The sequence below is a fragment of the Anabas testudineus genome, chromosome 21 (genome assembly GCF_900324465.2).
Source record: "Anabas testudineus chromosome 21, fAnaTes1.2, whole genome shotgun sequence".
Lineage (NCBI taxonomy): Eukaryota > Metazoa > Chordata > Actinopteri > Anabantiformes > Anabantidae > Anabas > Anabas testudineus.
This window is the reverse complement of record NC_046629.1, coordinates 18,016,853-18,036,841: the sequence shown is the minus strand read 5'-3', so window position 1 is coordinate 18,036,841 and position 19,989 is coordinate 18,016,853. Positions and strand designations below refer to the sequence as shown.

The 19,989-nt window shown below is 39.7% G+C and overlaps 2 protein-coding genes across 2 annotated transcripts; both read right to left on the bottom strand.

Moving 5' to 3' along the window:
* Nucleotides 1-378: 378 nt before the first annotated feature.
* On the bottom strand, nt 379-15,171 carry cfap65 (cilia and flagella associated protein 65). The gene is made up of 35 exons (XM_026377359.1): nt 15,049-15,171; nt 14,689-14,768; nt 14,208-14,395; nt 13,826-13,928; nt 13,292-13,458; nt 12,914-13,122; nt 12,081-12,217; nt 11,764-11,989; nt 11,341-11,609; nt 11,060-11,245; nt 10,683-10,912; nt 10,404-10,560; nt 10,076-10,201; nt 9,538-9,789; nt 9,310-9,449; nt 9,102-9,186; nt 8,863-9,009; nt 8,528-8,693; nt 8,163-8,291; nt 7,843-8,056; nt 7,587-7,715; nt 7,127-7,217; nt 6,965-7,050; nt 6,707-6,773; nt 6,499-6,609; nt 6,111-6,302; nt 5,703-5,858; nt 5,362-5,505; nt 2,920-3,036; nt 2,659-2,793; nt 2,530-2,580; nt 2,190-2,413; nt 1,839-1,970; nt 1,159-1,581; nt 379-1,071 (listed from the first exon to the last, which is right to left on the bottom strand). The coding sequence occupies exons 2-35, from the start codon at nt 14,764-14,766 to the stop codon at nt 1,026-1,028; spliced, it is 5,313 nt and encodes a 1,770-aa protein (XP_026233144.1). The 5' UTR covers nt 14,767-14,768; nt 15,049-15,171; the 3' UTR covers nt 379-1,025.
* A 666-nt stretch (nt 15,172-15,837) lies between these two features.
* LOC113173478 (motor neuron and pancreas homeobox protein 1-like) lies at nt 15,838-18,342 on the bottom strand. Its single transcript, XM_026376890.1, has 3 exons — nt 17,662-18,342; nt 16,909-17,069; nt 15,838-16,602 (listed from the first exon to the last, which is right to left on the bottom strand). The coding sequence occupies exons 1-3, from the start codon at nt 18,122-18,124 to the stop codon at nt 16,258-16,260; spliced, it is 969 nt and encodes a 322-aa protein (XP_026232675.1). The 5' UTR covers nt 18,125-18,342; the 3' UTR covers nt 15,838-16,257.
* Between the last annotated feature and the right edge of the window lie 1,647 nt (nt 18,343-19,989).

Below are 19,989 nucleotides of genomic sequence, written 5' to 3'. Positions count from 1 at the left end.
ACTGTATACTGCACATTATATAACGGTCTGCTGTTATACAAACTGTAAATTATTTATGTATTTTTTTATACAGTATTTGAAGTAAGTCTGCCTTAACCTAGGAATTGTATTTTGCACTAGCACAAAGCTCGTTTAGTTTAGTACACTTACAGTTGAGTTTATATGACTTAATAATTTACTTCTGATATACATGTGATTTATATAGACTCAACATTATTATTTCAAACAACTAACTTATATTAACAATATTAAGGTTTTTTTTTTTCTTAATCAACAATCAGGTTTACTCGTTAAAACCACCCAAACTGATTGCCTTACAGAAACAAGTAACTATTACTCTAATGCTTCAAACTGCCACTCAACATAATTTTTTATTTCATTCACATTCTCTTCATCTATGTTCTTTTAACCATGTCCTCCATACTACTATACAATATACTACTATACTGCAGTATATTATAGTATACTAAATTAATGAAAGTCCACGAGTCCAGGTAGAGAAAGAAAGGTCAATGCGCTTTGCTTTTTAACTGTGCTGCATTAATGCCCAGTCCACCTGGTTTTCTTTAAAGTGTAAAAAAAGGTGTTCATATCAATTTAAAATGATATGTAAATGAGATAATAATGAGAAAATATGTGACATGCTTTTATTTAGTGTTTGAAAATATATTATAAATTGCCTCACATTATCTATTGAAGTCACATGAAACAGCTGAATATATTTCTAAACAAAGCAAACTAATACATTGGTTTACATTAAACTACTGACAGTCAGGTAAGTTGTGACTTGCCATTCAAACAGACAAGCTGAAGCTTTTGGACGTTAATACATTGTGCCTACTCTTATATGTTAGACTATCATTTATTAATGACCCAAAAAGATAATAATGGGTGGCATTGATGGAGGAGCTACAGTGTGTTAGAGCAAATTAAACATGGGTAGACGGGTAAAACGTGATTTCAATATAAGCATGGTGTAGACAGTGAGACTCCAAATGAAATTCCTACTGTTTCCATTTCCCTTTTCAAACTCCCTCCTCCGCAGCCGCAGCTCTGGACATCCTCTTGGTTCTAATGAAACACACAAAATACTGTATGTTAATTTATGTTAAATATTTTACGTGTGTGTTTGCGCGCACGGTGTGTGTCTGTCTTCACCTGGCAGAAACAGGTGGCAAAATAACAGTGCGTGGGTGTGCGGTGAGGACAAGCTCTCCGCTGACAGCTTCCATCATCAGATTTTGGAGGGTGTTCAGCAAAACATCCTCAGCCATGGAAGCTGGCACATATTCAGGGCGCAGTGTGTTCTGTGTTTGGGGCTTGTTTGTCAGACGTCCTGCAGTTCCATCCCTGTCCACCGCGTTGTCATCTTCATTTAGTCTAGCCTCAATAGATTCAGTGCCACTCAATCCAACTTGAGGTTCAGGTTTATGGTGAGATGATGTGGAACTGTCTGGGAGGTCTGAGGAGGATGAAACTGAGGGGCAGTAAGAGGGAGATGTTCCCGCTGGCTGATATATGATGGGCTTGGAGACCAAAGTGATGAGAGACTGGGTGAAAGCTGAATCATCAAGTATGTTCCTGCAAAGAGAGAAGGAGAGGAAGATAAACAAAAAACACATATACATAATGTTTTTCTACAATTCACTTGATCTAACTGTTACTAACTATTACAGTAAATTTACAGTAATTTACTGTAGATTTACAGTTTACAGTAAACTAATCAAGATTCAGTTTTACATTATACATTTATATATACTATAAAGGTGAGGGTGGATGTCTGAATGCAATTCTTTACTGTATACTGTATATACAATATGGATGTCTGTGTAAATTACTTTAACAAAGACATGAGTATGTGCATGATGATGTCTTTCTCAGGGCCCTGTGTTGGTTGAAGCAGCCCAGCGGGGACAGTTGTGGTTGAAAAAGCTGTTGTAGGCTTCTGGGTTTTGTCTGACAGGAGGCATCTGTGCAAAACAGTAGAGGAAAACATTATTGTTTTAGCAAATTTGACAGAGATCAGGGTTTTATCAAGCAGAAATGACTCATTTCCTAATTTGACACATTTTTCCTCATGTAAAAATCACGTGTATAAAGTATGTACTATATACTATGTACTAACAATATACTATTATTATTATTATTATTATTAGTAGTAGTAGTAGTAGTATCATGTGGAACTTTACCTACAAAGCCTATTGTACTGGTCAGGGAAGTGTGTGATGTACTCCTGAAGACCATGAGATTGTGCTGTAAGCTCAAGATGCAGAAGAGAAGGTTGGGGTGGTTCAGGTTGCTTCCAAACTTGCTTAACTGTTTCTCGCAGTGCCCGGCGCTCAGTTTTTGTTGGTCTGTTACACATGTTGCCCATTTCTTTTAAACTACTTCTACTACAGATAGGTGGAAGAGTCTGGAGGGGAGAGGAAGTTATACACCTTATCTTTTACCATACTGTATGTCTCTAAATGAATTGTAATAAATTCATATTCAAAGACAGGGCAGACCTTATATTTATAATAAGACTACCTTATATTTCCTGAGGGGTGGTCCTTTTCTTCCTGAAAGTGGTACACATTCCTGTAATATGACAACAGTGAATATGGTGAGGAAGACCACTACAACATTGTGAAAATATGACAATTTGTGGAATAGAACCTTATCTATCAAAATCTCTTGGATCTCTGTATGGCTTTTGTCTGTAATTGTAAATTCATGTTGCTGTCTCTCTCTTTCTTCATTCCAACATTGCAAAGCACCATGATACTGAACCATTGCTGCTTCCTGAGTAACCTGCAAAAGAGAGCAGAATGCTTAACACAGTGTCTCTAAAGGTGTAAAATACCAACAGGACCAAAAAAAACAAAACTAAATTAAGGAATTAAGATTCAAATCTGTAGAATTGTCTTTGAGGGGTACCTGGCAGATGACATCTAGTCGATAAACAGCTGGATAGTGACCTGAAGTGAAAGTAAGAACACAAAGAACACTTTCCTCTGGACACAGACTGCCTCGCTCAGGATGGATCTGGACCACCTGCGAAAAGACACAAAAATCAAACCACGGCAGTATGTGACATCATTTAAAGCGTTGCCTCAAATTCCGAATAGATGTTTCACATCAAACATAAACTAAAAACTCATCATGTTTTTTTCTATGTTGGTAATCAAAGAAAAAGAGAAGATAAAATAACTAATATATTAATAAAATACAACAAAACTGATGTCAGGACATCAATCATCCTTCACTGACTGAGATTCCAATTCTTTAATTTATAAATATGATTAATATTTTGGTTGTCTGTCTATTTATTTCTCATAAGAGACTCGACAGTATTCTTTGCACTTTAAGTTCAATCTTGCAGCTTTATGCATCCTGCACTTTTGAGGGGGTGCTGGATGGAGAGACTGACTTCATAGAACAAGTCATTGAAACACCAATTTCCACAGACAAACATTTACAGTGAGGGAAAAAATTATTTGAACCCCAGCTGATTTTGTAAGTTTGCCCACTAACAAAGAAATGATCAGTCTATAATTTCAATGGTAGGTGTATTTGAACAGTGAGACACAACAATGACAAAAAAAATCCAGAAAAATGCGTTTCAAAAAGAGTTATAAATTAATTTGCATTTCCACGAAGGAAAGAAGTATTTGATCCCTTCGAAAAACGTGCTTTAGTACTTGGTGGCAAAACCTTTGTTGGCAATCACAGAGGTCAGCCGTTTCTTGTAGTTGGCCACAAGGTTTGCACACATCTCAGGGGGGATTTTGGCCCACTCCTCTTTGCAGATCCTCTCCAATGTTTGGCAACTCGAACCTTCAGCTCCCTCCACAGATTTTCTATGGGATTAAGGTCTGGAGACTGACTAGGCCACTCCATGACCTTAATATGCTTCTTCTTGAGCAAGTGATTTGTTGCCTTAGCCGTGTGTTTTGGATCATTGTCATGCTGGAGTACCCAACCACGACCCTTTTCAATGCCCTGACTGAGGGAAGGAGGTTCTCACCCAACATTTGACGGTACATGGCCCCATCCATCCTCCCTTTGATGCGGTGCAATTGTCCTGTCCCCTTGGCAGAAAAACACCCCCAAAGCATAATGTTTCCACCTCCATATTTGACAGTGGGGATGGTGTTTTTGGAGTTATAGGCAGCCTTCCTCCTCCTCCAAACACAGCGAGTTGAGTTGATGCCAAAGAGCTCGATTTTGGTCTTATCTGACCACAACACTTTCACCCAGTCTTCCTCTGAATCAGTCAGATGTTCAGTGGCAAACTTCAAACGGGCCTGTAGATGGGCTTTCTTGAGCAGGGGGACCTTGCGGGCACAGCAGGATTTCAGTCCTTCACGGCGTAGTGTGTTACCAACTGTTTTTTTTGGTGACTATGGTCCCAGCTGCCTTGAGATCATTGACAAGTTCCTCCCGAGTGGTTCTTGGCTGATTCCTCACCGTTCTCATTATCATTGAAACTCCACGAGGTGAGATCTTGCATGGAGCTCCAGACCAAGGGAGATTGGCAGTTAATTTATGTTTCTTCCATTTGCGAATAATTGCACCAACTGTTGTCACCTTCTCACCCAGCTGCTTGGCGATGGTCTTGTAGCCCATTCCAGCCTTGTGTAGGTCCACAATCTTGTCCCTGACATCCTTGGAAAGCTCTTTGGTCTTGGCCATGGTGAAGAGTTTGGAATCTGGATTGATTGATTGCTTCTGTGGACAGGTCTCTTTTATACAGGTAACGAGCTGAGAGGGCTGCCAATGTCAGCTCGTTACCAGTATAAGATCCACCTGGGAGCTAGAGATCTTGCTGACGGATAGGGGATCAAATACTTATTTCCTTCATGGAAATGCAAATTAATTTATAACTCTTTTTGAAACGCATTTTTCTGGATTTTTTTTGTCATTGTTGTGTCTCACTGTTCAAATAAACCTACCATTGAAATTATAGCCTGATCATTTCTTTGTTAGTGGGCAAACTTACAAAATCAGCTGGGGTTCAAATAATTTTTTCCCTCACTGTAGCTATTCAATGTAATTGTGTACTACAACTATTGTGTATGTGCTTTTCTTATACCTCTTCACCACTGCTAACATTTTTTGGCCTCTTTTCAGTAGCCTCCTGATGCAATGTTGTTTATCCAATTAGAGTCACTTTTAATTGTTTAATTTGAGGTGGAACTTTCACCACTTCAATATTGTCTATCTTCTTCGTTGTCTAACCCTCATTATAAGGAATGTCCAAGGACAACTACACATATGGCAATGAGAAATCAAACCACTGACCCTGTGGTCCATGGACTGCTTTATTAATTTATAAATAGCTAGCTCATAAACAACATACGACAATACACTCTCTACCTGCTGGTTGCGCTGCTGTGGAAGGTCCCATGTGTAGTGGTAATTGTCTGTCTGAGACATGTTGGTTAAAAAAAGGATTGTTGAACACTGGGTGGACACAGGGATATCACCTAGAGAGATGCTGTCCTCTGAGAGGAATACCACCTACAAACACACACACACACACACACGCACACACACACACACACACATTGACAATATAAGACTGTAAACATCTAAATATTCACAGACACAAAGGACATTCGATTATAAGGACTGGACTGGTAGCATAACTTAAATTTAAACTTGATTTGAATCTGTCAGATCTGATCTGTCAGAAAAATGTGTTTTGTTGCACTCACCTGTCCAGGGAAGGACATCCTCTGAACACGCAGTACAGATGGCTTACTGTCACTGTAATAAAAAGAGTTTGATCCAGGGGTTCGACAATCAATTCCACATCCCTCAAACCTCACCAGTGTTGAATCTCCATCTTGGATGTGGATAGGAATGTCCATCTAGTGAGACACAAACAGTCAACACAAAATCAGACTTTATTCACAGAATGTGCTAAAAACAAAATGTTCCTCTTTTAATACCAGTAACATTGTTCCAATATGATTCATAAATTGTAATGAGTTATGAGAAGAAAACACTTCTGAAACATGATGTCTACAGTAGAAGATAGATGACCAGTAGAACAATATAAATGTTTTGAGGGGACAATGATAAAACAGCAGATAGTAGGTAGAATATGGCCTGATACACACATGGTACATCTTTGCCTCCAATGGAGAGAAGATCCATTCCAGTGTGACCAACTTTCCAGGTAGGACCTCTCCCTCTGGATTGAGGCAGCACAGCACGGGGTGATTAAAGTTGTCCATCTGAAGCTGTGACAACACTGCTGCGTCCACTTCATAATGGACTGGCACTGCACCTGCATTGTGTAATTCATACACCTGCAGGACAAAGACATACAACTGCCAAGACACCACGGTTTTGTCTAGATTTGTGCAGAAGCTTATGTTTCAAGGTTTGTTTACAGCATTTAATACAAGGGAGTAGAATCCAATCTAAAATACATTTGACTATCAACAAAATCAAAACTGTCAATAGGCCACTCATAGAGACTTCAACCCACAGAAGAATACACACCTGCATTGGTGGACTGGAGTGCCCAATAGTTACAGAGGTGAAGACATGCTGATTGGAGGCAAAGTGGAGATATGGTCTTTCTCTCTCCACTGTTACCCCCTGGAAGTTCAACTGTGCAAAGAAACAAAATATTTAAAAAAATGTTAATCAGTGTTTTGTTCGACTTGTTGAATGAATTTATGTTAAGTTGTCTCACATTCTGCCTCACCAAGATCTCTCTGCCATAAGATAGTTTGAACACCACAGGGAACCGATCTGTCCCAACAAATGTATGGCTGTGAAGGAAGAAGTTGATTTGTGTTATTTTGTGATCACTTTATTAAGAGTGATTTTATGCCCAGAAAAGCTTCAATGTCCATATAAGGCATTATTTGTCATTGTCAGAGTCTTAGTAATTCAACAAACGTTACCAAATCTTCTGACTTCATCATCAGTCTGGTCTATTATCTATGCAATAATCTCTGACCTGTAAGTGAAGTGCACTGCCCTTTGCTGGCCCGGGTGCAAAGTTCCAGAACGAGGAGAAATGCTGAACAGGTGGTTGTCTTGAACCTGTAAATGAGATAGATATTTTTCCTTTGTGCCATTTTGGTGTTATTCTAAAATGCAATTTTAAAACAAATCTAACCTTCATCTGACAGAGCTCAGCACTGTCTAATTCCCCTGTTTCTGCCCAGTACTCCAACTCTATCTGTTGGTCCTCTGGAAACAAGAATGTCCTAATATTGAAGAATAAGACCAAAAATGTAGATATGAACAAAATAGACTAGATTTATGGGAAGTCTATTGACAACTTCAACTTTACAATCCATACAGTTATGTACAGGGGTGGCTGTGGCTCAATAGGTAGAGCAGTTGACTGCCAATCAGAGGATTGGTGGTTCAATTCCCGGCTGCCGTATCACATGCCAAAGTGTCCTTGGGCAAAATACTGAACCCTTAGTAGCGCCTGGTGAGTCAGGTCAGCTGCATAGCAGCTCTGCCATCGGTGAGTGTGAATGAGTGAATGAGACGCAATGTAAAGTGCTTTGAGTACCAGCTAGGTAGAAAAGTGCTATATAAATGCAGACCATTTACCATTTACTTACCAGTCTACAGAAATAGATCCAGAGTTATGAAACATTAGCACAAATGTTGAGGGTTCTGAATTCAAGGGAGCGGCACTAAAGTTGAAATCCAAAATGGTTTTGGTGAAGATGGAAGGGTAACTGCGCAGACTAGAGACAGGAAGAGAACACAACAGCATGCATACACTTTACCCTGACAATATAATTATAACAGTGTGAAAAAAAAAAAAAAATTAACACACAAGAAATAATCTTTTCTCTATATTCTTTCCCTTACCTGTGCCTGGTGGGGGTTCTATAAGTGAGCTCAGATGAGGAAGGATCAGAGAGCAGGTGCTTGTTGAGGCTGTCCAGTGAGAAAAGTTTCCATAGATGCTCCTTGCTGAGTCTACCCATTCTGCCACCACTGCACACATCAATCACCTGTAGGGTGGGGAACACACCCCGAGCTCGCACTTCACACACTGCCTGAGGAGAGGATGACACACCCCCTGTATAGAGAGGCAGATATTGAAAGGGAGACAGCAGTAAGCACGAAGATATAGAAAGTGAAAAGCAGAATATATTCAGATGTGTAGAGTTTGTGTTCGTGGCTACCACTGGAATTCAATGTCTGGTAGCTGATGGTCCACAAGTACTTGGCTCGCCTTTGTGGTCTGACAGTAGATCGGAGTAGCATTGTGCACTGTGGGGCAATGGTTGCCCTCTCACAGTCGAACTGCAGGTCTAAATGAGCAACATGAACATGTTTATTTTTTCTGTGACATTGGTTCTGCTACATCTGTCTCAGTCATGGTCAGCAGTATTTTTGTTACATGTCTTGCCAGACTGGTTCTAGGATCAGAACTCCTAATTCGCCTTACTAATAGATACATACTGTATGGTATATTCAATTACTCATCATAGAGAACAGATGCATTCCACATACATAAAACAAGCAAAAATACAACAAAGGGGAATACCACTTGGCTCAGTCTCTGGGTCATAAATAACATCATCCTCCAGGAGTCGCTGCTCTACAGAAAGGCAGAAGGTCACAGGACAGGGGCTGTTGTTCACCAGAGGAATTTCAATTGACCTATAACTTCCAACTAGAGTTTCCCCAAAATCCATGACTGCTTTCTCTGCCTGGGAAGAAGAAGAAGTGTACAGCATTTGGTTTAGCATATGTATTCCCCAAATGTAAATGGTCAATTTTCTTATAACTATAACAGTACATGCATGCATACTGTAAAATCTAAGTCTTAATCATATATTAGCTTAAATACCACAATAACAACCACAATGACGGTTCCACCTTTATGAAGCCGTTGGAGCCTATTCCCTCAACTTTAAGAGTAAGCTGCGATTTGTTACATCCATCAGTCTGGATTGGCCAGAAAGTGAGAGTAGGTTTAACTCTGTACGTTTTCTCTACCAGCGGATTGAAGGACCATGTCTGCACCTAAGAAAAGTAAATACACTCAGCTCCTCAGTTATATTAACAAATAGCAAAGTTGTTATCTAGATAATTATATGTGCAATTCCATCTCTCACTGAGCTCTCATTGGGATGCAGTTCACCAACACCTGGTTCAACAGAGATAATCCCTTCATCTGACTCTGGAATGCTCCATTGGAATCTATCAAAAAGGACAATTGATTAATGATGCAGAGATAAATCCAGACTACAAACAATACACTGAAAAATGTCAGAAATACATGACCAGAATAACAATACTAAGATAACAGATCAGCAAACCAACCGTAGAGGTAGACGGCTGAGGTTTCGGATTTGGTGGGAGCGGTGAGTTTGTGAGCCCACAGCTGTTGGCTGGAAATATAAACTGCTGTCTCTTTCCAGTGACACACACGGCTTTTCTGCCACACTGACAACTGTCAATTCCTAAAGAAGACAAATAAAACCTGCAAGAACAGCATGGCTCAGCATTACAGTAAGAGTCCTCTGTGTCCTAGCGCAGTATATGTGGTACCTTTGTGTGTTTAGCTGCATTAAGCTGCAGCTGTAAGCTGAATCCCTGTTTTGGACTTTCTTCTGTGGAAGTGGTTCTGAGGGTGAGGATTTGGTGATCACCAGGCTGGATAATACCACAATTTGGAATTACAGACACCGTTTCTGCCATAGCAGAGTTTGAACTCTGGTCCGGACAGAAAATAAGGGGCAGGTCTCCACTATTCTGGAGGAGCACTGTTCGATAGGAAAGGACACTCAAGGCTGGAAAAACCTAGAAACAACAAAATTTACAGAGAATCGAGTATTCTGTCTAAGTAATGTTAATGGTAACATCTTTAATACCGGTTTCACGGACAGTCTTAATTAGACATTTAGAAAAAAAAATTTCTTGAGGGAAATTTATATTAGCTTAAATACCATCCTAATGTTTTACTGTCTAAATAATTACAGAACTTCTAAAGAACAATTAAAAAACCTTATGAATAGCATATGAATATGGATAAATATACAGAAGAAAAACAATATTGTGTATTGTAACATTTGTGCTTGTGTCTCACCACTATAGGAGGTTTCAGGGAACAGCAAGGGATAAAGTGCTCTTTGCCTAACTGAAAGGAGTGACCAATGACTCTGACAGTCACACACCAGGGAGGGCACAGCAGTGGTTCACCTATGTGATTGTCCTGCAGCATCCAGAGAGGTAAGCAAACACAAAAAAGAGTTCCATAAATAAATAAACTGTTGGGATTTTAGAGTTGTACTCCCAATAAGAAGACAATTGAGAAAGAATTGAGAACAATTTAAAAGAGAACACAATATTTGACATATTTGACTTTTACTTTATTTGACTGACATATTTGACTGTAGTTTATCCTACAGTATTACCTTATAGAATGCAAAGCACTCAAGCTGTGCTCCATGCAGGGTATTGAGCTGCTTGGGGCTATATGTCACTCTGAATGAAGTGGACTTCAAAGGAGCCAGGTCACATGATAAAGGCGAGACAGTAAAGGGAGAGTCTTGGGCAACAGTCCACACCAAACTAGAGCAGAATGAGAATAGAATATAAGTCATACTGGACAGAAAAAGACATATGTATTGTCAAGTACAACATCATATAGAAAAATTACAGAGTGAGATACAGGGCAAGCAGTGGTACTATACCTGAGTTTCCCTCTGGTGTGGTTGGTAATGGAAACAAACCGAGAGGAAGCTGACGAAGATGACAAGGAGGAGGACATTTTGTGATTAAACAGCAGCTCACTGGGCACCACAGATACATGTGTAGATGATAAAGAAGAACTGGAGGAGAGAGGATCCATAAACCCCAAGCAAGACTGGTAAAATTCTTCCATGGGACTTATTGGCACAACAGCTGCTGGCCTTTGGATTGACTGGTAAACAATGACAGAAAACATGAGTATCAGAGATTCAACACTAGACAACCTAGAGCATCCCCTTTGCTAGGGACATCTGATCTTTATAGTACCTATCAAGACATTTAAATTGCTAAATCTGCATATCCCTGTGTGACACATCACCTCCTCTAGGGTGGCGCATATCCCCTGCTGGTCCAAGTGCACTTGCTGCATGGAACTGCGAGTGTCTGGTGGGTCCTGTCTGCGGTTCCAGTGAAGCTTGTACAAAATCAAGTGTTCAGGTCTCAATATGACTGGTTGCTGGAGTTCTGAGTGACAGGTACCAATCAGGTCAAGTAACAAAGGTTCCTAAAAGGGGGATTAGCTAATTAGTCTTTAAGTTATTTAGTTTGTATATATTTTTTATTTTTTAAGTGTATATACATGTGAATCTTGGCTCTTACCCGGTGCAATATGAGACATGCCACTCGCCTGTGGTGTGCAATAGGCTGTGTTGGCCTATAAACTGCCCTCACTGTGGTATGACTATGTGGGCATACAGTGCCACTTGCTGGGTGGATGGAGAACACACTGTGCCCATTACAGTCAAGGTCCCATTGGTAAATAGCCTCAACAGGCGAAGAATTAACCAGCTCCAGTGTTTGTGAGATTGTTTCTCCTTCCTTAACACATCCAAAATCCACAACAAAGGAAGACAAAGAAACTCTGGGACCTAGTTACAAGGAAAATATATATAACATATATCTAATTATACATTCTGTGTTAAAGACTCCTTTTCGTTTAAAGAAGTTGAAGAAGATACACATGAATCGTACATTGTAAAATAATATATTTTTCACTTGTGTGCTCTGCTATGAGTCCCTTACCAATACAAGATCCAGTGAGTTTGAGTATGGTTTCTTTAAGCGCCCCTCTACATTTTAACACTAAGTACTCAACAGAAACAGTATCCACTACAGTAGGAGAAAAGGTGACTGTAGCCCGTTGTGATCCACCAGGCACCACCTTTCCCCTGGTGACATCACAGCTGAACTCCGACTCAAACAATTGCACACCACCGGAGAGTCGTGACAGAGAAAAAGATGCAGTTACCTACACAAGAGAAAAGGAGAATTGACACAGAAGTACACTAAAAACTACAAATATGACATAGTGTATCTTAATATCTTTTTATATTACTCACAGGAGAGGGGTTGAAAATGTCAAAGTGTTTCTGCAAACTCTGTCCAACTGCCACAGAACCAAAGTGCAGCACAGGGCTCCCCTTTTCTTTTTCTTCTTGGGTACCTACATTTCTCAGCTGAAGACTTGGGTATTTGGCTAAAAGAAGAGGCAAGTCAATAGACATTTTAGGGAGTTGTTGTTTATGTATGTTGTATCATGTGGTATAAATCAAAATAAAGATGATCTAACTGAAATTAAAACAAATACTGAACAACCTTGCTCACATTTCTTATGTGAGCAAGAATGTAAATGTAAAATCTGTGGCAAATAATAAAAATGACATAGTAGATGATGGTGCTATTGCAGGGTGTTTGTCCAAGGATACAGCAACATGTAGCCAGTGAGAACCGGCCACTGACCCTGGGCTTCATAGACGACTGCTTTATCAACTGAGCTACTACCAGGCCATTATTTACACAATAAAAGCTGTTTCAGATCTCAAACGTAGCTAATGAGTGGGATTATTTTAGGAACACTGGTATTTTGTGTTGCTCAACTAACCATGCTGCAGGTTAATCTAACTAACATTACTTATGCTTACAAACAAGCCATCATGTTGAGAGGAAGTTGCAATCTTATTCATTGATTTTGACGGTGAAGCCCAACCATTTAAACGTGGATCACACACTATGTCATGCTCAGTAAATGTTTAGGTAATAATTTACATAATAACATACATGTTGTCAAAGTTGATACGTTTAGTGGGTAACCTTTTAAATCTATTTAACTACAAACATTGTAATCAAAACCTTTATGTCTCATCTTGTCTTGTACAACTGCTAGTTGTAGTACCTAGTCCCTGCAGCAAAACAGTGCAGGAGCCCTCTGCTTCGTAGCCTTCTTCTCCAAACTTGCAGTAAACATGTTGCTGGTACACTAGCGCCTCTTGTGGCCGGAAAACCACAGTGATGTAACACTCCTGATGTGGCTTTAACAGGCCTTGCTCAGGGCTCAGCTGGTATGGTGCTGCACACACCCACTCAAACCATGTCTGAAGCTTACTGTAGAAAGAAGAGTATGCAGAAAATTGGGCAGACACAGAAGATTTACTTGTTTGCAAGAGTGAAGCATGGCAATGTTAGCACCACATTATCAGGGTGCATCTCAGAGCCTTGTTATAGACAAACAGGTCACTATAAGGATATACAGACAGAACACAATGACATGTACCTTGTATTTTTGAGCCGGAAAGTAGTATGTGAAGAGTGTTCAACAGCACAGATTGGCAGCAGCACAGAGTCGGGCACCTCCAGGGCATGGCAGGGAATGGTGGCACGAAGGCATACTTGGAAGCTGCCATCATTACTTTGAAACTCTATACTGTCCTCATACTCACACTGTGCCAACAGACAAAAGAAAAAACAACTCAGAAAGAAGACTTAAAGCTGATGAAGTAGATCATGTAACATCCCTAACACTTTTATGCGAACAGCCTTTTGTAAAATCATGTATACTAATATTATATTTCATTTTCTTCACACATTATTTCTGTGGACTGTGTTACATAACAATCTATACATATTATAATTTTCAGTTTCACTTGTTGACTACCAACTTATCAGTGTATCGTAGTTAAAGTCAGTCGACAGCATAAATCTTTATGATGTCTGTGGTTTAAGAATGCAGTGTGTTTCCTCACATGTAGAACATCGCTTTCAATATATCGGTGAAATTTAAGTTATTCTTGAGTTTAGTATGTATTACCCTCTGCAGTGGTTTAAAGATGATTGGAATGGAGAAAGAAGTTCCTGGGCTGAGAACAATTATCTGGGGAATTATGGTAGTGAAAAACTTGGAGACTGGAGGCCTGTGAAGGGACAAATATATTGACAGGGATAGGGTTATGTTGGGGTATGACTGAAGGCTAAAACATAATTAATCAGGTTTATATATCTACAGGAGAACAAACTTTATTTCCCCCAAAATCTATTCCCATCCTTGGAAAATATTAACTGATATATTAGCTTGTGTTTTACCATCGAATTGCAATTGTATACTGTAGCTTGGTGGTAAATAATGACATTTAATTTGTCTGTCAGGGTGAGGCTCATATGTATGCATTGGTGTGTCTGTGTGAGTTTCTAACCTCAAGTGTAGTTTCTGCAGCTTGCTATAAATGTTCTTCAAGACTAATGTTTTGGTAAACTCTTTTCCCAGGTCCCAGTCCTCCCAGACTAGCTCTGGCCTTGTTTCCAACCCAAAGAAGCAGCTTCTTTTGCTGGATTTTTGTTGCAAGTGTTGCCTTCCCTGTTGCCTGTGACGACTCCCTTGATCCTGTCAAATTTCAAACATTTCTTGAAAAGATACGTAAATAAAAACCAATAAATATTGTCTACAGATGCAGCCTGCCTATTTATTTCTCTCATATAAATGCATTAATAGACAAATAGAAAAAACTATGCCAGCTTCAAATTAGTTAAACTAGTTAAATACTGTGTATCCAGTGTGAAAATATAATGAATTTTACACAAAAGCTTAATGAAATTTTAATTCATAAGGGCAACTAAGCAAACGTTGCAGATGAGTAGTTGATAATACCAAGCTACTTATATTCAGTCTTAAATTACTTTGATATCGTTTCCAGTAGAGGACGTCCAAGGTGCTCCTGAACCCAAAGGGTCTGGACCCTGAGATTCAGCTAACATGACTGGAAAAAGACAGTAGGCACATGTAGAAATCAAGAAGCGGGGGATACAGAGACCATGTTTGGTCTCAGCAGGGTGTTTAAGTTATGTCCACCATGGTTTTCAATCAAATGTATTCAAAACAGATGATAATACGGTACTTACATTAAGACTAACTGTGGCTAATGTTATATTGTTTATCTAATGTTAGCTAACACTGTTAGCGTTAATGCTAACTACTGTATTTCCTAACGTTATAACTAAACAAACCGCGACCAAAAAAGGACATGATGCCATTCTTACCTTCTTCTAAACGTCACACATTAAAACTTGAACAGTGTTATTTATTATCTTTGAATTACGTGAACAGTACTAACAACAACGAAATCGTGCAAGAAGTTTGTCGGGCACGGCGTTACTATGGCAACAAGTAATTGTTTGTTTTGCCATAGTAATTACTGCAACCGAGGAGGGACATTTGTTATTCGCGAAGTGAATATTAAACGTAGGGAGTATTTCTATAATCTAGCCTAAACTACGTACAATCACGAGTGACTAAAATTGTTATAGGTTGTGTAAATATTGCTCATGAATCGATGTCATAATATAAGCAGTAACCCTACGGCCAGAAACTATGAAACCCTGCACGTCATTTACTCCCAGCCATCCACTGAACTCAGCTTTATTTCTCAAACCATTACTCTCCACTCCTGTTGCTTTTCAAGTGGCATATATTAAACTGTATGCATTTAAATTATATTGACAACATCACACTTAATATGCAGTTTACAAAATAAAGGTACAATGTCATATCCACAGTCAATTTCAAATACCATACAGCAGTTGACACTACTAGTGTGGTTACAACTTAAATTGTCTAGCATGCAGTTACACAAAGATAATACAAAACAAAAGTTGAATATTATATTACAAAAATTTAAGACTGTATCATTCTTTTTGTCACATTATTATAATGCCCTAAAATTCTAACTAGGCGGATGTAAGTCCAGGTTTTCTTAAAGATATTAGTCAAATATTAGTTTAACATTTGTAACATAACTATGTAACACAAACAATCTTAGTACCTACCATGAAAGTGCTGTTAACCCCAATTCACACTTATAAATTAATTAATTTAATGCATATGAGAGATACCAGTTTGTAGTCAAATCAAAGCAAACCATTCACAACAATACCCATTATGAGTCAGAATTCATTGTTAATTCTGATGTCATAACTCAGATGGATCACTGACCATTTACTAACAGATAGCATGCCGAGGACCATAAAAATTACACTATCCTGGTTTGTAATCACTTTTTATGTCCAGACCAATGTGATAATGTCCGTTTGGGAGCTCTGGATGCAAAAATGACTCAATGGGTTGGGCTGAGAAAAATGAATGATCCTTCTCATTTCACCTGTTTATCAACCTGACTGTGTTATGTATTGTCTTTTCAGGAGTAATTAACATAAAAAAAAACGTTCATAAAATCATTTACAGCTTTATAACTATGGGAAAACCCCGCTTCTTGTTCTTGGGCCTCCCTCGTCCAGCTCCTCCTCTGAGTAAGAGCTATAGTTTTCTGTTTCTCCTATAGCATGCCTTACGAAACCTACAGTGCCTAAAGAACATTTCCTTAGCACTTCTGTTTCCTTTTTTTCATCCTCATCCACCCCGTCTAGCTCCTCTTCATCCTCAAAGCTCGAGCTTTGTGAGTCACCCTGAGTCTTGGCACCGTGTATATCCAACCCATTTCTCTCCATATCAGTCAGTGATGTGGTGGGAGCTGCTGGTTCCTTGGCTTTGCGACTTCTTTTCCACTTCATACGCCTGTTCTGGAACCAGATCTTAACCTGGTGAAAGACAACCGTGTGGAAAATGTATTACCAGTATCAGCTATCATATATATATATCATCAGCGACTGTTGCTGGGCAGCTATTGAACAAAAAAGTCTTATTAGTTACAATTACAATGACACCAGCAGTGACACAAGTCAGGAAATAAAATAAAATTAACCAAAACAAAGAGATTTCAGAACCTGACCAATAGAACTTGATCAACTTTCCATCAGTTAGTCAGTTACACAGAGGGACTGTGCTGCACCATTGACTGTAAAAACCTAGACTGAAACCATGACGACCTTTCTTTTGGTTCTCACCTGAGTCTCAGTCAGCATGAGGGAAGTGGCAACCTCAAAGCGCTTTGGCCTGGACAGGTACTTGTTGACCTTGAACTGGTTTTCCAATTCCAGCAGTTGCTGACTGGTGAATGCTGTCCTAGGCCTCCGACACTTCCCCAGCAAACCTGCCTGGGCCAGGGCTGAGGGAGGAATGACGGAGAGGCAGATACAAACAGCAGCAGAGAGGAGGAGATTATTTATTATCATTTTACGATGATCAGTTGTGCTCTCTGATGAAATGTATTCCACCCATTAGCGAATTTTTGAATAGTTGGACTATAAGGGGATAATGTCTAACATTAAAGAAAGAAAATATTCATTTTTCCACGTCACTGTTTGAATGCCACAGGCCAACCTGCCTGTGTGTCTTCCTCTCCTTCTGTCCTCTATCAGTTATTGCCCTGATGTGAGAGGATTTTGCTTTGGGGGAATAATAAACCATCACAGAGGTCCATTACCTTAATGAAAACATTGTAAATGTTCTAGATTGATTAAGTGCTAGGTCTTTTGTGGGTGTTATTGTTCCATGTTATTTACATGAGATAAATTGTCTGTGAGCGACAGTGTAACTGTTCCTTTAGAACCAAGATCAAAACTGTAGGAGGTCCTAAATCAGAAATATACAACTTTTACAATTTTTATTTAATAAAAAAATGCTGCTTGAAAAAATAGAATAATATAACAGGGTTATTTTGAAGTGTATTACTCCATGACATGGAGGATGTTCCTCACCTCCATATTCTCCAAGTCTGGGGATGATCATACCGGCTCTGACCCAAGGCTCCAGCGGCAGTGTCCCGGTCAAAGCGGCCCCCTTCATCCGCTCCTGGAATGGCTGGATCAGGTGCGTGAAGCCAGGGTACATGAAGGCGGGGTGCTGACCTCCGAGGGCCGCCAGAGGGTACACGGAGCCTGGCTGCATTCCGATGACACCCTCCTGGTGCAGAGACGTGAATCCTGACTGGGATAAGTTGAGGAGCTGGGGTTTGGTTGAGATTCCTAGCTGGACGGGAGAGGCTCTTGTTGGGTTTACATGAGGGGAAGGAGCTTCACACCCGCGGTTCGGACCCTTCCCGGGGCTCTTGCTGTAATATAACACCGGGGACGCACCGTCGCTGTCCGTCCTCTGCTCCACGTCGTGCGCCAGGAGCGCATCAATGCGAAAGTTTTTGGACTTCTCCATGATGTTAGTCATTCTGTTCAAATATATCTCCAGAGCACAACTGATGGGAATTCGTGTGGAAGAGGTCACGTGTTCTTATGGATACCTTATAATCAAGACGTCAGTACTTAAGAAATAAACCACACGGGTGGAAGTTTGAACTCGTCTCAAATGTCTACACACACACCGTAGCCTTATACACTTTGAAAGTGAGCAGAAGCTGCTCTAATGCCATACCTCCTCCCTGAAGAAACGTCTTCTCTCTGACCCTCTCCACTTATGCCATGTGCGTAAAAACCACGTCACTCACTCCAACACTAAACTAAAAAAAAAACCCCACCCAATAGCACTATAAAGTCTGCTCCGTTGTGATTGGCCAGAGCCCTGAAGCACAGAGGCAGGGTATAGTCTTCCTTCTCAAAGGGTTAATTGCAGACATTCATGCTCCCTTGTATCAGATGCATGCAACACTAATCCAATGCAACACTGTAAAGATATACTCTCCTAAATGATATTGCAATCTCAAAAGATTCAAAATATAGGCTCTTTTTTTGCTAATATACTTTCAAAGTTAATCATATAGTGTATCAAATATGATTCAATTATTAGTTTTGTCCTTTTGTCCTGAACTCAGTTTGACTTTTAATGTCTCAAGTGTGTTTCTTTCCCCAACACTGACTTTCAAACACACATTGTACTACACATCCGTGGGCTTGTGAGACACACAAACAAACACACTTTATAGTTTTATTACCTTCATTACTGACATCTCACATTAAAGGGACGAGAAAAAAAAATCATCATTTTACAACTAACTTTTCATTAAATTTTATTGCCCACTAAGGTTGACAGAAACTCAACCGTTCTTATCAGTGGTTGCTGCCATGATTATCAGTCATCACCACACCATAGAGCAGATAAAGAAGCAGTAAACTGGCAGAAAACAAACATATTTTCTCTCCCTGCAGACCAGAACCACACATAGACAAGGTATGGACAGGTGATGAAGTTGTTTATTCCCTTAGTTATTACATTGTGGGTGTAACTGGGACTTCTTCCAAAGCGTAGTAAGAAAGACCAGTTCAGTTTACACATTACCTCTAAAAGCTTGGATCGGAATCTGATCTTTTCAAAAGGCACCTTCTTGTCAAACTAACCTGTTTCCCATCTGTCCCACTGAGACGCCTCAATGTACAAATGCACCCAAACTGCAGCGATGTTGACGTCTTTCACACTTTGGTGATTTCCTTCCAGTTTAAACACGACTGATAAGAGACGGGCACAAGCCTGGGAAAACCAACTGCTATCACTTCTAAGACAAACAGACCAACACCTGCTACTCTACCCATCACTTAAACTGAACGGGCTCAGATGTGTGTTCAGGCATGTGTGTGACCTACAAGGGAAATCTGATTATGATGACATGCAGGTTTTCAGACATTATGTCTTTTTACATACATAAACAGCAGTCTAATCAACTGATAAACCGACATAAAGCCAGATAAAGTCCCTTTCTGCTTTCGGCTCTGACAGATACACATACTTAGGAGGCTTTGATGTCCTATGTGTAAAGTTACATCAGAAGAGACACAGGTTACTAATTTACAAGCCACACCGTCTAAGATGAGTACGAATCGCATATTCAGGTAGGAGATAATCTAAGTTTCTCTATGTATATGTGAAATATACAGATGGAATTGAACGCAACTAACCCGGTCTTGTTGGAGCTACAAATTCCACCAAGCAAGTTGTTCCCACATGGAGCAGACATATTTATCTCTATTCTGTAAGGTTTCAGATGGGCTGGAGGGACTGAATCCGCCATTACTCAAAGGTTATCAAATTTTAAAATGCAATATTTATGACTAAATAACTGGTGCATTTGTTAGTGATTCTTT